The sequence below is a fragment of the Pipra filicauda genome, unplaced genomic scaffold (assembly GCF_003945595.2).
Source record: "Pipra filicauda isolate LSUMZ 115617 unplaced genomic scaffold, ASM394559v2 scaffold20_size4479445_pilon, whole genome shotgun sequence".
Lineage (NCBI taxonomy): Eukaryota > Metazoa > Chordata > Aves > Passeriformes > Pipridae > Pipra > Pipra filicauda.
The window spans coordinates 2,705,732-2,722,029 of record NW_024104321.1 but is presented as its reverse complement, the minus strand read 5'-3'; the positions used below and the strand labels follow the sequence as shown (position 1 = coordinate 2,722,029).

General features: G+C 35.7%; 1 protein-coding gene across 2 annotated transcripts in view; it reads left to right on the top strand.

Annotated features, from left to right (window-relative positions):
• The window catches only part of CPNE3 (copine 3), a 28,706-nt gene extending 13,738 nt beyond the window's left edge, over window positions 1-14,968 (top strand). For both annotated transcript variants that reach the window (XM_027736492.2, XM_027736493.2), the window contains 10 exons: window positions 688-777; window positions 4,043-4,141; window positions 6,128-6,214; window positions 6,787-6,846; window positions 7,783-7,916; window positions 8,359-8,413; window positions 8,515-8,566; window positions 9,211-9,344; window positions 10,524-10,760; window positions 12,170-14,968. In XM_027736492.2, the coding sequence (XP_027592293.1) occupies window positions 688-777; window positions 4,043-4,141; window positions 6,128-6,214; window positions 6,787-6,846; window positions 7,783-7,916; window positions 8,359-8,413; window positions 8,515-8,566; window positions 9,211-9,344; window positions 10,524-10,760; window positions 12,170-12,280 (1,059 nt within the window). In that variant the 3' untranslated portion in view covers window positions 12,281-14,968. The remainder of the gene's footprint in view (window positions 1-687; window positions 778-4,042; window positions 4,142-6,127; window positions 6,215-6,786; window positions 6,847-7,782; window positions 7,917-8,358; window positions 8,414-8,514; window positions 8,567-9,210; window positions 9,345-10,523; window positions 10,761-12,169) is intronic.
• Window positions 14,969-16,298: the final 1,330 nt, after the last annotated feature.

Below are 16,298 nucleotides of genomic sequence, written 5' to 3'. Positions count from 1 at the left end.
TAGTACATGTTGTGTGTAGTTTCTGGTTCTTTATAAGATACCCAATACACATTATTTGGTGTATTGGGTATATTTACAGGTACTTACCAGGTATTTTTGAAGATCCTTCAGTATTTGTAAATAACACTTATTTAGTGTTCAGCTTGAGAGGCCTTTTGTCCTCATGCACGTTTCTATTTACTATGCCATGAATTGCTTGAGGAAATATTTCCATAAATGGTATTTCAGAATAAATAGTAAGTGAATTGCAACCTCCAGAGCACTGATGTATTCAGAAATTCCAGTGTGATATTGTTCCACACTTTTTTTGGTAACTCATGCCTTTATATATGTGTGTATATATGTATATATGTGTGTTTATTAAAAGAAAACAACTGATATCTATTTATATAAAGGTAAATTTATTTTTTTACAGTGTAGTGTCTGAAGGATATAGTGGTTGACAGTGAAGTCTAGAAAAATACAGAGCTGAAAAAGACCATCTCTTTTTGAATGATAGTATTGCATGTTGAGTAGTTTGTTTATATACTATATACTAGGATTCAGAGTGCATTGACAGCAGCATTAGTCAACTGCTTTTTTGCATAAAAAAATCATGGCATGAAGGTATGACCCATTCTGATGACTACCTTCCAGTCTTGTGAACAGTGTTGTTCTGGCCTTTTTTTTTTTTTTTTTTTTAAACAGGTCATTAAAAATAACCTGAATCCTGTTTGGAGGCCCTTTAAAATCTCTCTCAATTCTCTATGTTACAGTGACATGGATAAGTCAATCAAGGTAATGTGTATTAAATGTGTGTATAAATTAATGCATTAAAAATGAGAATATATAATAAAGGGAAAATGTGTTATTCTAGTTATTGCTTCTTTTTGTTTCAAGTTTAATTGAAAGTATTAGGTTTCTTATTTCAAAGTCACAGATACACTTGTATGTTTTAAGGGGGAAAAAAGGAAACAATGTGCATTTGTGAAGCATTATCTGGTAGAAGTTGGTCTTTGAAAGTCAGGGAAACCGGTTGAACACAAGTATCTTTGAAACGTCCGATTCAGTTTCTTATTTTGGTTGTATAGTTGTAGCATTGCATCAACCAATATTGGTGGTGTTCAGATATTGTATAGTGAAAGATGCATGGTAAAGGCTAGTATGTGCTTTATTCTATGTAATGGATCTTGTAATACTTTGTTATTGGTGCAACAGGTAACACTAATGAAATTCTTAATATACTTACTGCCTAATATACCAGGCATAACAGATGTGGACCAGATATAATTTATGAATACCAGTTTTAGCAACGTTTTTTTCCTCATATAAAACTGGACTTTCTGTCAGAAAATGAACCAAACCTATGAAGTGATAGTTCTACCAGGGCTGGTCTTTAGTGCTTTGTATGTTTAAATTTTATCTTGAATAAGTTGTGTTTAGCTTCTGACTGTTTTTGTTCAGAAATCCCCTTTAGGGGTGGAATTGAAGCTAAATAACCAATCAAAATGCCATTTAAGCTCTTTATGTTAGAAATCTAATATTTTAGCATTTGAAAAAGAAAACAAAAAACCCAAATGAAACAAATCACTATGCTTGCTGTTCTTCCTCTGGGAAGGAAAACCGAGAGCATGATTTGCATGTGGCAGATATTAGTCATATGACTTGAGGCAGTCCTGGAAAATGCTTAGCAGTCACAGAGATCTGGGTGTTACAAGCACCTAGATGGATTTAAATACATATTTATAGAGGAGACTAATGAGCAACTTTACAAGCCCAGAACCTGCTTCCCTTACTGCTTCTGTGTTTTCTCACTCATTCATTTCCTCTTCCCTTTTCCCCAAAATAGCTATGACAGCTCTTAAATCTCTGTATACTGTAAATATATTTTTCTTTTTCAATAAGCAGCCATACTAGAAGTATAGACCATTGATCTAAATGTATGTATAAAGAGTTATTCTCAGCTCTACCATCAATTTAATAAAGTCTGTTTTGTCAAATTTTACCTCAGAAGTGTAGGTTTTTGTCTGGAGGAAATAGACTTGATTTGGAATAGTGGACTTGCAGACAGCAGTAGGATTATGCCTTGACTTAGAAATTCAGGAACTATCACTTCAAACATTAAAATGCAGAATTGTATTATAATGTTATTGAAGGATTAAACAGTACTTTTAACACTTTTATGTGCACACAGTTGCATGCATAATGGGCTGTTTGTCATAGTAAGTAAAACCTGCAATTTTTCCATGAGTGGCTTTTGACCTCTTTAATGTCTTAGTTTGTGTATCCCCAGCAATGCACAAACCAAGGTAATTCTTTGTCTTCTGGATTCATTTTTGTGTTCCATGTGAGTGTGTTTGCACTCAGTGAAGTTTTTGTGTGTTGAAAATGTGAGCCTTTCATCTGGAGCAAGCTGCCTAGTTCTGCTGGGAAAAATATATACATGCAATTTTATCACATGGTTCCATAGCACTATTGTGTGTCCAGGGGAACATACATGGAAAAAAAGTTTCTCTCTTGTCTGGAATAAGTATTAAAAATTGGCTTAGATGGGTCAAATATGTCAAGCAAAACAAACTTTGACGTCCTTGAAACAAAAAAGAAATAACTACTAACTGTGCTAACAGGTGTCCTAACTATTGGCTCAGGAATTGTCTTCAGTTTTAAATTTCAGATTCTGAAGCACTTGGCTGAATATTTCATGGGCATAATTTATGGCATTCAGAAGAATTTACATAGCATATGCTAGTCCATTGGTTGTGTAGCTGTTTTTATGAGATTTAAGTTGCTGTTCAGTGCATGTGCATGCATTTATTTTTTAGTGCATTCAAAATGTTGTAGGAGTAGTGCAAACTGCAACAGGCATGTTCCGTGCAGTAGAACTCCCAATCTATACATCATGTTTTGTACTTCAACATTACTGTTTGTTTTCAGAAACTTAATTTCTTTCAGAAGCTCAAGGGTATGTTGAAGTTGTTTGTTTTACTTTTTTATTTCTAACTGAAATGTTCAAGTAATCGGTTAAATTGTTTCTTGAACATAAAGTACAATATTTTCAGTCTTGGAACATGGACATGAAAATAGCTGTTTGGTTTAAGCCATACATACTCTGACAATTTTTCTTGAAGTTTGTTTAGATTCCAAATAATGTGGGATTCCTACTTTGACTCTTGATTTATTATTGTTACTATTTATCATCGTTATTAAATTATTTTAATACTTTTTCTGTGACTAACTAGCATGTCTGTGTTGCTGAACTGAAATAAAATGTCAGAAGTGGGTGGAATTAGCATGTGCTTTTATAGATAAATAACCAACTTTTTATATAGAAATGCAGTTAGATCACATTCTTAAAGAGGAAAGAAGTCTGCTTTTCATTTCTTCTGCTTTCTTTGGTAGATTGGGCTGTTAAAAGATACATTGATTGAATAGTAAAGCTTAGCATTAAACTCTTAACACAGGAAAAGAGATTTTTAGTTGATATTCAGATCCATGAAATGGGGATCATAGTTTTAACAGATCCACTGTTTAAATTTGCTAATCTTAAAAAAAAAAAATCAAATATTGTTTCTAGATTTAGGGCTGAACCTTCATATGCTTATAAATTCTGGGTTATTTTGTGGATTAATAAAGTAGTATAAAAATGTTACTAAAAATCTCATGATTGCGAAATAACTGATTTACTAATTTTTTAGCTGGATGCTCAGATGCATGATAAGTGTAAAAAAACCCTATGTTGTTTTTCTACTCTTCCCAACACCCCATCACTCTCAAAGCGTAGTTCAATATAATTGATGTTACTTGCTCGTACAACACTACGTAGTTTTCTCGTCTCTCTTTCACTTGAGTGGAAGATTGAATCTGAAACTGAGTGTATTGGCTTTTACTCAGTCTTAACCTGTGCTTTTTAAATGCAGCTCTGTGCAGTTCTTAGACTTCAATGCGAGGAAAAACTCAGTGATGTAAGAAAAATAAGAATGTTTTGAATGTTCGGGTTTGCCCTTGCAGTGTTTATTGGCTTTGTAGGGCCTTATCTGTTACTAACACTATTGCTTCCTTCTAGGTTGAGTGCTATGACTATGATAATGATGGGTCTCATGATCTCATAGGAAGTTTTCAAACGACAATGTCAAAACTGAAGGAAGCATCTCGGTCCTCACCTGTAAGTCTTATATAGTCTAAGCTGCCTGTGTGTTCTTGGTAAGATGTTTTAGTCATTTTGGAGCAAAACTTATGTTATCTGACTTGCAGGTGTTGAAGTTGTGTTAGGCTACTACTGCTGTTGTAGTTGAAGCCAAATCATCATTTACATTATACATCGATTTTCCTAGAATTAATATCTTGGTTACAGTTTTTTGTATTACATAGCTAAATACCCAACCATCAATACAAATTTCACTAATCATAAAAATACAGAAATAAAAAAAAATTAGATTGTCAAAAGACAGAATGCAGCACAAATTTAACGACTCTTTAAAGGGCAAAGCTTGTACAGTTATTTTCAGGTTTTACTGAAAATTATTTTAAAAGTGTGGCACTTATCAGTTATCATGCATACATTGATGAATATGAAAAAAATCAGTATTTATGCCACTGCACAAAAATGCAACTGAATGTGTTAGTCTAGGTGGCTCTTCTTTAAAGTAATATTGCTTTTCCTGATCCTACAGACTATAACAATTTGCAAACCTTTTAATAGGCAGGGTTTACATGCAGAAGACAAAAGTTAGCATAACCACCTTGACATAAAAGCACGTACTTGTTTTCAAGCTGTGATAGTGAGTTCCTGTGCAGTGTGAAGTGTGTTGTGTAAAGGCTCCTTGAGAATACAAATATCGATTTTATTGCACCCCTAATACCATAGTAGGTGCAGTCTCTTTTGAATTTAAATAAGAGATATTTTAAGTTATAATCTGTGCCTGTGCTGTTTTTGGAAATGACTTAAGAAAGTTGTTTTGATAAGAACTGTGGCCATACCTACTCTAATCATGTGTGATCTGATTAATTTGTTGTCTGTAAAATATTTCTAATGCACATTAGAACTTGACTTTATATACCCCAAGTGTGATCTTTGTTTACTCCCAGAATTCTGACATCAGTTGCACCTATGGGAGATTTGGCACAACTTTCTTCAAGTTTACTTGAGGCAAGCATAGATGTGACTGTATCCTCAGCTGCTGAAAAAACTGATCTTGTATGCCTGAAAGGGATGGGAAGCTTTTAATTATCTGGAGAATTGCTGGTCTTAGTGTGGAGTTTTTTTCTCCTTCCTGTAATGTGTGTGTATCTTTTCCCCAAGCATCCTGTTAGCAAGCTCTGGTTGGAGGATTATAAAGTGTAATTGAAGGATTCTCAATGCTGCTGTGTGTCTGTTACTAGTGAGTACCTCACCAAATGACATAGTACAAAAGCAAGTCCCTGAAAGACAATTTCCATCACATAGAAATGCTGCTGGTGGTGAAATGTCTAAAAAAAGAGGGTAAGCAGAGGCATGTAGACTTCTCGAGTCTTGACCTTGTTAGTGCATTTTTTTCACTTGAAACCAGTTGCAAATTCTCTTTGTAAAAAATTAACTTAAGCCAAGCAGCAGAACCTGTTCCTGTCAGTGAGCCAGAAGGCATGTCTAGAATACTGCTTCAGGCTGTTCATGAACCAGACACGCTGCATTGTGCCATCACACAGCATTGATGAGGGCAGGAGCTGCTTAACCTGGCTAGCTGTCTATTGTTAAGGTATTGGTTTAGTTGGTGAAGCCTCGACAAGTGATTTTGGAAAACTTAAACATATAATTCTTATTTCATACATTACTGCCACAGCTGCTGGAAACAGTGATGCTTTGCTTGATTTGCCATGTCTTTACCAAGTGGCAAATTGTTAGCAGAATCCTCAGAGAGAAAATAGTACAGAATTTCTTTGTCCAAACAAACATATTACTAACCTTTTGGGTAAGAGAGGATTTCTGTCCTGATAATGATTTTTTTTTTTCTCTTGCTGATATTGGGCAGGCTGGGTTTAATTTTGCTTGATTGTGAAATGAACTGCATTTTTAATGCATTCCCAAAGTACCAGTCCTAGAATAAAGGATTATTAAATTTGTTGCATAAATGATATTATAGCGCCTTTGTTGTGTTTATTTGCATTCATGCAGGTTGAATTTGAATGCATCAATGAAAAGAAAAGACAGAAGAAAAAAAACTATAAAAACTCTGGCATTGTGAGCGTTAAGCATTGTGAGGTCAGTAATATATTCTGGTACGACTCCGTGTTTTAAAGCATAACAACTCTCATCTAATATCTCTTCACCTTCAAACTGTAAGAAACTTTAAAATGTCTGTGAGTTCCAGACACAGTAAGTATTTAAGGGACTGATTGATATAAGGAGACAAATTGACAGCTGAATCACATGTTTTCCCATGTCACACACTTTCTCTTGAAGATGCCATTTCTATGGCAAAGGTGACTTACCAGTTTGTACGGTCATTCCTTAACCTCTGCATTTCCCAACTCACTGTTTTATGGTGAATTAAAATTGTGTAACTCTGTCATATGTTGTTTTATAAACGATAGTCTTTTTGGAGCAGCTTTGTTGTCTGCCTGTAATTTTGTAAAAGGCTTGATTCTGATGCACCGAGTGAATGCTGGCACGTGCTGCTGATATCATTGCAGCAGGTGGGTAGGATAGCTATAGAGTAAAACTGGTGCTTTTCATGGTAAAGATAACAAATCTAGAACCTCAGAAGTTGCTGCAATAATACTTGCCATTTTTTTCCCATTGAAAAAACCAAAATTTCTCTCTTCTATTTTTAGATCATTGTAGAATGCACATTCCTTGATTACATCATGGGGGGGTGTCAGCTGAATTTCACAGTAAGTTAAGTCATTTATATGAAGTAGCTTTTGGGTTTTGGAACAGACTGAAGTACAAAATTGATTGCCTGTGCTCTTCATTTGATGATTGTATTTTGCCAGAGTGCATCTACTGTGTTTAGAGAGAAATATTTTCTTTACATATGGCACAAAGTACCTGTAGTTATGTTTGTTAGGAACCAACTAAGCTGTGTGGATGGAGACCAAGGAGAAATTTACAGTTCTTTGAAAGCAACATACAGAGGTCATCATATGGGTTAGGACCCTTAAGTTATGTAATTTGTGAACCAAATGTAGCACAAATAAGTGAGATGTCTTCACTCTAGTAATAAGCCTCATCACCAAAGCAGAGAAGACCCATTGAAGTCAGAGAGAGAACTCTAGGCTTCTGAGGTGCCTGACTAGTTGTACTTCTGAGAGGAAAGATGTATGTAGCAAGATACAGAATGAAATTAATTTACCAGCTTTTGAAGAGCTACCGTGAATAGTAACTGAAAGTAAACACAGTGAAAACCTGACAGGTTGCCCAGAGAAGTTCTAAATGCCCCATCCTTGGAAGTGTTCAAGGGCAAGTTGAATGGAGGTCTGAGCAACCTGGTCTAGTGAAAGCTGTTCCTGCCCATGGCAGGCAGATTGGAACTAGATGATCTTTTTGGTCCCTTCCAACCCAACCCATTCTATGGTTCCGTGATTTAGATGGAAGTTGTTTCAGCCCTTCTGAAGAGATTCAGAGCTTTTGCTGGTTTTGTAGTGACATTGTTTTAAGAGTGTTAATATTCAAGAAAACTGAATCTAAGTGTTGTGCCTGTTAGATTTGTAGATGTCCTCCTAAGTACTGTTTTCAACTGTTCCATGATTTTCACTTTGGCTTTGCCAGAGGCATGAAAAATAATTTTAGCTCCAACAGCAATCAGACTTTAATATTGCATTTGACAGGTGGGAATAGATTTTACAGGCTCCAATGGAGACCCTCGCTCTCCGGACTCTCTGCATTACCTCAGCCCTAATGGAGTTAATGAATACCTAACAGCCATTTGGTCTGTAGGAATGGTCATTCAGGATTATGATACGTAAGTGTTAAATTTTTATTTAGGTCTTTTTTTTTCCTTTTTTTTAAGGTATGTATAGATTTTTATGGTAGTTTATTAAACCAGTGTTGAAGGTGCCTGCAGATATATTGGAATAAAACTGTTGAGCTAAAAATAATAATCACTGCACAATCATATAATCACAGGCATAAACTTGTGTTTACAGGAGACAAGCAAGGCTTTTCGTCTGTGATGTAAAGAGCAACATTGATTTAAATAAATTATTTCATTCTTGCTAATTTGGTGCTAAAGACTAGTTTTGGTCCTAGCAACAATTAGAAGGGGGAACTTCCATTTTTAATTTTGCCTCTTAATAAAGAGCATTTTTAGTGATGAAAAGTAGCACTGTTAGTGAAACTTACTGAACTATGGCAGCTTTTAAAGGAAGGCACTGACTTAATTTTCTTTAAAATTACTTTTTTAGAGATAAGATGTTTCCAGCCTTTGGGTTTGGTGCACAAATTCCTCCTTCCTTTCAGGTAATGGAATATGTAAATGCAGTACCTAAGACAGCTGAAAGAACTTACTTCAGGAGGAGACTGTATATACAGTCCTGACTATGTCTTTTGTATATTGACAGGTGTCTCATGAGTTCCCAATCAATTTTAATCCTTCAAACCCATTCTGTAGTGGTAAGTCTGAGAAAGTAAGATCAGACCTAGAGAATGAAATGGCTAAGGTAAAGGGGTAAAAACTCTTGAAAAGTGAACTGAAGCATGCAGTTCTAATTACATAATTAGTTTAATCATGTGGCAGGAAACAATTATATGACCAGTTTCCTAGTTATGAGAAATAGCATTGCATCTGTCTTCTGTAATGATTTGTGAAAGAAGTATTTTAAACAGCTGGGGCACAGGGCTGGGAACAGATCTCTCGTGTTGTCAAGCTACTGTATTTAACTGCTGGTGTGGAGTGTTCTGGTTTGAGTGTGATGCTGCTAATACCTGTTCAGTGTGGTGTCTCTGGTCACACTACTAACTACCACAAGCTGCTGGGTGAAGAGAACTGTTGTGATTCAGTTACATGCACTTCAGCGTACAGTATTTGGCCTTTCTGTTCACATAAAGCCATTCATGTTATATATGGTCCTTAAGCATTGGTTAAGCAGAAAGTCTCCATTGTTCATGAATCACTTATTTTTTTCATCATGGTTAGTTTTAAATCTTTGCGTTATCTCTTCAGTTAAGTAATTTATACAGCTTTAGGTAGATTGAGTGCTTCAAAATGTCCCAATTCTAATATGAAAAAAATAATATGATCCATTTCTGTTCTCTAGGGATCCAAGGCATTGTTGATGCATATCGGGCTTGTCTTCCTCAAGTGAAGTTATATGGACCAACAAATTTTTCTCCAATTATAAATCATGTGGCAAGATTTGCTGCTGCAGCTACACAACAGCAAACAGCATCTGTGAGTTCTTTATCATACCATGTGTATTTTTTCTTACTTTTTTATTTCCCTTCTATTTTTCTCCTTTAATCTTGTTTCAACAGCTGGTCATTTGCCTTGTGAATTAGTGTTTGTTACTCTTAAAACAAGATGAAAGCTACTGTTTTTTTGCAGATTGTACACAATAGCCCTCTCATAAATTAACTAAGTTAACTCTTCAGAATTGAAATATCAACTTAAAAATGCACAATATCTTTATGGTATCTTCTGTTCAAAGTTCTTGCAGTACTATACAGGTGTTAACGTCTAATTTAAGCCTTTACACACAAAAGAGTGATTTAATCTCAGCTGAGAAAAATCAGCTAGATCTTGTTTCACATCAGATAACTGAGAGAGAGTTAACTAAGGCAGTAAAGAAATGGATGATAAAGCTCCTGACACTTATGTACCAACACAGATAATTAACTGTCTGTACTCTAAAGCTTTAGGTCCTTTCACTGTCCAAATTAGTAGGCAAATTCAGGGAGGAGTGGGCTTCTGTAGATGAGCAACTGTTTCTTTGCAGTTTTCTACAGTGGCCAAGTGTCTTTGGGTGATCATGACAGTGTTTAAGCCATTAACCATTTCAGTCTCAGACAGATACCTTGGTAGTAAACTTCATGAAGCATCTAGAAAATGTGATTGAAAGAATTTGAAAACGGCCATGATGTTTTTTCAGCCCAAAAAGGTGTGGTTTAGTATTTTCAGGATGCTATAATGAAGTCAAGGATAGCGTTTCATAAAGGTATTGATACACCAGAGGGGAAACAAGTTTTACAGGCGTTATCTGTCCAAAACCTCAATAAACTGCCTTCTATCTCAGGAAAAATAATTGGAAAAGAGGTTAACTGTTGGTTTGTGTGGAGATTTTGAAGAGGAGAAGGGTGATACCATTGGGTTTTTGGAAGGTGACTGTTTAAAGATGACTTCTTTTTAAAAATGACTTCCTTTAAAAGATTGATTATGCTGTCCCTAAAAATTTCTTCAGACCGTACAGATGAAGCCTGACTACAACTTAGATGTTTGATTGTAAAATTCAGTGAGTGCATTGAACGTGCTCGAAGTAACAACAGTATGTAGTCTGTATGTGCATTTTTCTAAGTGTACTTACCTAGATGTTTGCTATTTCTTTACCATAACACGTTGTTTATTGATTGACAGCAATACTTCATACTTCTGATCATAACGGATGGTGTGATAACAGATCTTGATCAAACTCGAACTGCCATAGTTAATGCTTCAAAATTGCCCATGTCCATTATCATTGTCGGTGTTGGAGGAGCAGACTTCGATGCTATGGAGTTTCTTGATGGTGACGATGGAGTTCTTAGATCCTCATCAGGAGAACCAGCTGTCAGAGACATTGTTCAGTTTGTGCCGTTCCGCAAGTTCCAAAATGTAAGTAATCTTAATGTTATACTTAATAAATATTATAGAGGTATCTGAGTTTGCTAGGATATCCTACATATAGTCCTAAGCTTTTGTAGTGTCTCCAAGATGAACTCTGAAATAAATCTTTATCAAATGGTAAAAAAGAAAAACAAACAAAGAACAGAAGACTTCAACATCTGTAGAATTTCCATTAGGTGAGCTGGTTTGTCTTTAAAAAGACTCTGTTTCTGGTTCCAGCAGTGCATTTCTGACTAGTTGCTGCAGGCAAATGACCTTTGTAAAACTCTCTCAGACTTGATTAAACAAATGGATGTGTTTTTAATTTGGGAGAAAGAACTTACTGTGGTTTTGTTCTTATGGTAATTTTTTTTTCTAGTGGATGCCCATTTGTGAATGTGTCTTAGTCTCACATTTTAGTGCAGTGTTAAAATTCAAGGCTGAATCAGGGAGGTCATAATCAGTAGTGGTGATACTTTTCATTTTCATTGAAGCAAATATGCAAAAAAAAAAAAGTGATGAAAGAACGGGCTCCTGACATTTTTTAATTTCTGTAAAAGCCATTAAAATATGTGAAGGCTAACTGAGGACTACTTTTAAGTGTCATATGGTTTGAAACTGTTGATTAAAATAAAAAACACCAAAATTTCCTCAGGATGGGGAAGATCAATAATTTTATTTCTATAGTAATATGTTCTAATTTTTTTCTGTGTCTTAATACTAACCCTGTTAATACTCCTTACATCTTATTTTGCCTTTGTGTTTTTGTTTTTACTTTTGATACCCGTTCATTGTTTAATCTCAGAGCAACTCAAGGCAAACTGAACGTAGAAGGAGAGCAAAATCAATATAGAATATGCTTACCAAATAATGCACTTGGGTTAAGATTAACTAGCGTCCATATTCAGTATAAAATTATATATTCGAATGCTTTCATTTTCTAGAAAAAGGGATTTTTTTCCCCCATACACTTAGTCTTACAGTAAAAACAGTATCTCCAGAAGAACTGCTTGATAAAAAAAATACAGTTACTGTGGCTGAAACTTGGTGGAAAAAATTGCAGATTTAGACAAGTCCCTGAAGGGTCATCTTAATCAGATAGTGGAAGTATGTTTACATGGCTGGAATCTGATGTCTGCACTGTATATTTCATATGAAAAAAGGTACCTTCAGACATGACAGCCTTTTGTGCACTCAGTTCTTGTTACTTTGATGAAACAAGCCATCTGATTTCTGGTAACAGGAGTGAGAAGGTAAAGGTATCAGAAGCTTTCATCTGTCACACAAGGGCACTGTGTAGAGTCCTTTGTATAATGTCAGACTTTAAATTGGCTGAGTAGAGGAGGTGCTTATTACTTGTCTTAGCATCTCTGTTAACAGCTGGTGGAAACTGAAACTTGATGTTCTTTTTTTATAAGTCTCCAAAAGAAGCACTGGCGCAGTGTGTCCTGGCAGAAGTCCCTCAGCAAGTGGTGAACTACTTCAGCACCTACAAACTGCAACCTCCTAACAATCCTGCTGCGAAGTGAATGGGCTGAGCAGAGGACCTGAGACTCTATGCTTGCTTTGCTTGCTGTATCTACAGACTTTAGTTCTCAAGATAGTTCTGTGTACATGTACACAATGCCTCTGTATGGTAATGTCTGTTAGCTAGAAATCACTTTGCCAAGTGTGCCTTTTAAGGGCCAAAATTACAATGGTGTTAATATTTGCTGTTGATTTGAGAGATAGTGCTTACATGGATGCATTTTATTTTGAAAAGTAAGAGTGGAAGAAAGAGGTTGAATATGCAGAGAGAAGAGGGAGAATGGCTGAAAGTGGAAGAGCTGCCTGTTTGATAAATATGGCCAGTGGGAGTGTTCAGTTACTTTTGTGTGGAGTCAGCACTGAGTACTGCAGTTTCTCAGTGATCATAAAACCAATCTGAAATAGAAAAGAGGGTATATCCCCACCAAAACATGTGCTTGAACAAATCTGGAATATTTCAGGCTTCTGTGTCTATAACAAAATTTTGTCACAGGAGTTTCATGATCAGACAAGTGCCTCAGAGCGTAAAGGCCTTCCTTGCACACTGGCTTCACATTTGCCACTTCAGTGCCTTTGGCCAGTGCCTGGGATTCAGGGCTACGTGAACACGAACCAAAGAAGTCATTAAAGTATATATTCTTTAACAGTATGCCTTCTCTTACGGTAGTATGGGAATAACTAGGATGAATCAAGGTAAACCTCAAACATCTCAAAAGAATAGTATTGACCTTAGAGGCTACTACTGTAAGGGCTGTACGATGTGTTTTAATGTGGAGTGTACTGGAAAATGAAAACTTTGGATTTTATTTTGGTAAGGGTTTTCTTTTGGTTTCCCCCCCCCCCCCCAAAGAACAGTCATGACTATTGATCTTCAAAAGACTTTTTGTGAAACAGGAATCCACTTTTTGCTTAAAAAGTTTCTTATCTGATTTATGACTGTATATTTTCAGGCAAAGGCAGTTCTTCAAAGTGCTACCTATATCTATTTTTGTCATATTTTGAGTCACGCTGCTTTTTCATGAGCCTACCAATGACAAGTGCCTACAAAAAAGCTGATATTCCCTCTTCCCTCCCTTTAGGAAGACATAAGAAAGTCAAGTCTCTAAGCCCTAATCCTGTAATCATACTGCATTTCTCTAGGGCAAACAAATTTCTGGTTCATTCTGTTGACTTGAGTTTTCTCTTCATCAGTTATACCAAGTGTAAATCATGTTGTTTGCTTAGTGGAAGCTTTCTTGTCCCCCAGTTGCATACTGCTTGCTGAGGATTTCTTCTGATCCTGTCACTGTGTGTAACATAAGTGGGTGTAAAAGGTCACATTTATCACTTTGAAATGCCAATCTTGAACGTTAATTTTGCAGTTTCACATTTGAAGTGGTTTAGAGTTAGGCATCCAACTGATTTCATGTAAGAACAGAATGGACTAATGCTAAATTTAGCACACTTGGACACTCAAGGTTGCACCAGGTCATCATGTATGTGACTTACCAGCTTGCAGTGTATGTGACTTTTGGTTGCTGGACCTGCTTTGTGTAGGTTTTGTTTGTTTCTTTTTTTTTTTTTTTACAGATATAATCCTGTAAAAATCTGAATTCACATTAACATTGATGGATGAAAGATATATGTATTGAGATTGTCTTATAGAAGATAATTGACAGTTATCAATCAATCATGAATGGATATGTTATCTCCATTCTATTTTCCTTGGTGGAAGGGGATCCTAAATGCTTTCAATAGTGGAATACAAAGGAAGAGATTGTGTTTCATATTAAGTCAAGCTCTTTTTTAAAAAAATGTAATTCATGTATTTATGTAAAAAATCTATAATCATCTTTTTATCAGTGTAGTGCAAATCTGTTACTATTTTATATATAAATTATAATGAAGTGCCATATCAAATATGCAACACAAAATACTAAGATCAAGGAAGTTGTTAAAATAAACCTAAATCACACTGCTGCAAATTGAGAGTGTATGCTTTTGGAACAGTAAACTGTTTCACAGCTACCTGCTCCGTACAGAGCTAACTGGATGCAGTATTAATGCTTTATCTAGATTAATTGAAGTGGATGGGTACTATTGATAGGATTACAGGATACTACTGAAGTTCCTCTGAGCTGTCTGCCAAAAATATAATGTTGCATCTGAGTTCTGTTATCAATTCTGTTTTAAGTTGCCATGGAAGTGCATTTAAATAAGTGTTTCAGACCTGATAGTGGCAAGAACCATTTTCCAGGTATAACTTCTCTTAGAGATGTACAGCTAATGCCTGTTGAAAACTTCGAAGGTAGACTGAAGCAATATTCTGAATCAAAAAATGCAGCAGATTGAGTCAAAGGGAAAGGTAGTTACTGTGTTGTTTTGCCTTTTTTTATTATTATTATTTTTAATGTATTTTTACGTGTAAAAACTGAGTTATTAGCTTGAGAATGACAAAGCTAAATGACAAAATACTATCAGTTTTGTAAAGTGAATGTGCTTGTAGGTCACTGGCACCACCTTGTGATAAAAGTGATGTATGGCAGTCTTTGTCATCGGATGCTTTTCGCCATTTATTGGTCGTAATATAAATATGTACAGCAGAGAGCTAACCTGTAACCAGAATTTTTTTACTTTTCTATGTATTTCAGTTCTGATGAAGTTAATTGATTTTGCAATACCCTATGCATTAAAATGATAATTTCAATATACTGTTTTGTTGTGCTTTTGTTTTCAGCATTTTCTGTGTAGTGCTGAGTGCTGCTTTTGGAATTCCTGTGGTGACTATGCCACAGATTTATAACAAGTATCATCAGATATGAGGAAAAATGTCTTTTCATTTAGTGGTTATGACTCTGCAGTGTATGTTTTGTTTTATAAAGCATCTTATATTAGCTTTTAGCAAGAAGATATTCTGAAACTGGACAGTTTTAGCTGTCACTGTTTCATGCTCTGTGCCACATTACAGTTCTCCCATGCATACCATTTCATACAATTATTATCAGGTTTTAAAAAAAATTTTTCAGAACAGCGTCTACATTTTAATTGGAGAGGCATGGAGATTTGATTATTTGTACTTTTCAAATACAGTATCCTATTCCATCCTTCAGTTTCTTTACATTCAAATGTAGTCAAGTCTGAGGTACTTTACTGGGAAACAGAGATATTGGAGACATAATGTTGCAGCAGAATTCGATGCCGTACAGAGCCTGAGTCAATTTTGATAACTGGGAGTTGTGTCTTCTAAGTGCACTAGAGTAATTCACTTGGCTTCTCCAAGTCAAGAATCTCCAGTCAGGAATCTACAGGGTAGAATTAGTTTGTGAAAGGATTTATTACAGCTTACATCTTGACCTTTCTTGTCATTCCTTTTGGCTTTTTGCCACTACAAGTAGTTGCAACTTGGATTCATGGAACCTTCTTGCCCCTGCCCACCCCCTAAAAATGGAGGAATTTTGGGAAGGGGAAAATACTCCAACAACAGAAAAGTAGGATGTCAGAGAAAACCAGAGGGATGTTACTTCTGTGTGGCCACAATCTTCTGCACTGATTTTGGGTCTAAGGAACTCAAGAGCTGTGTAACTTGGTAATCATGCAGACAGAACTGTCAGGCTTTCCTGCAATCCTGGGCAGTTATGAGCTGTAGCAAAGCAGCAATTTGTGGGATGCTCTGTCACTGCAGTGTAGCGCTCACTGCTGCAGCCTCAGCCCTTACTTTGGGACTGATGAACTTAAATACACCCGCAGAGAAAATATCTGAAGCTACCTGGTAACATTTGTGTAGGCAGAAGGGAATAAATTCTTTTGCAATGACAACAAGCTTTACTCATTAATATAAAAGTGTTAAAATATGAGGAGTTCAGTTTTTTTCCCTTTTACATGATGTTTTGACAAATCTAAAAAAAAAAAGTGAAACTATATATTGTAATCAATTCATAAATGGTTATTATTCATAGAGGGCCTCATTTGTGAAACAGTTCTGCAGTATTTCTGATTTTGAGATTTCATTGAGTCATTCCTGGATGTGTAATAGATGGGTAA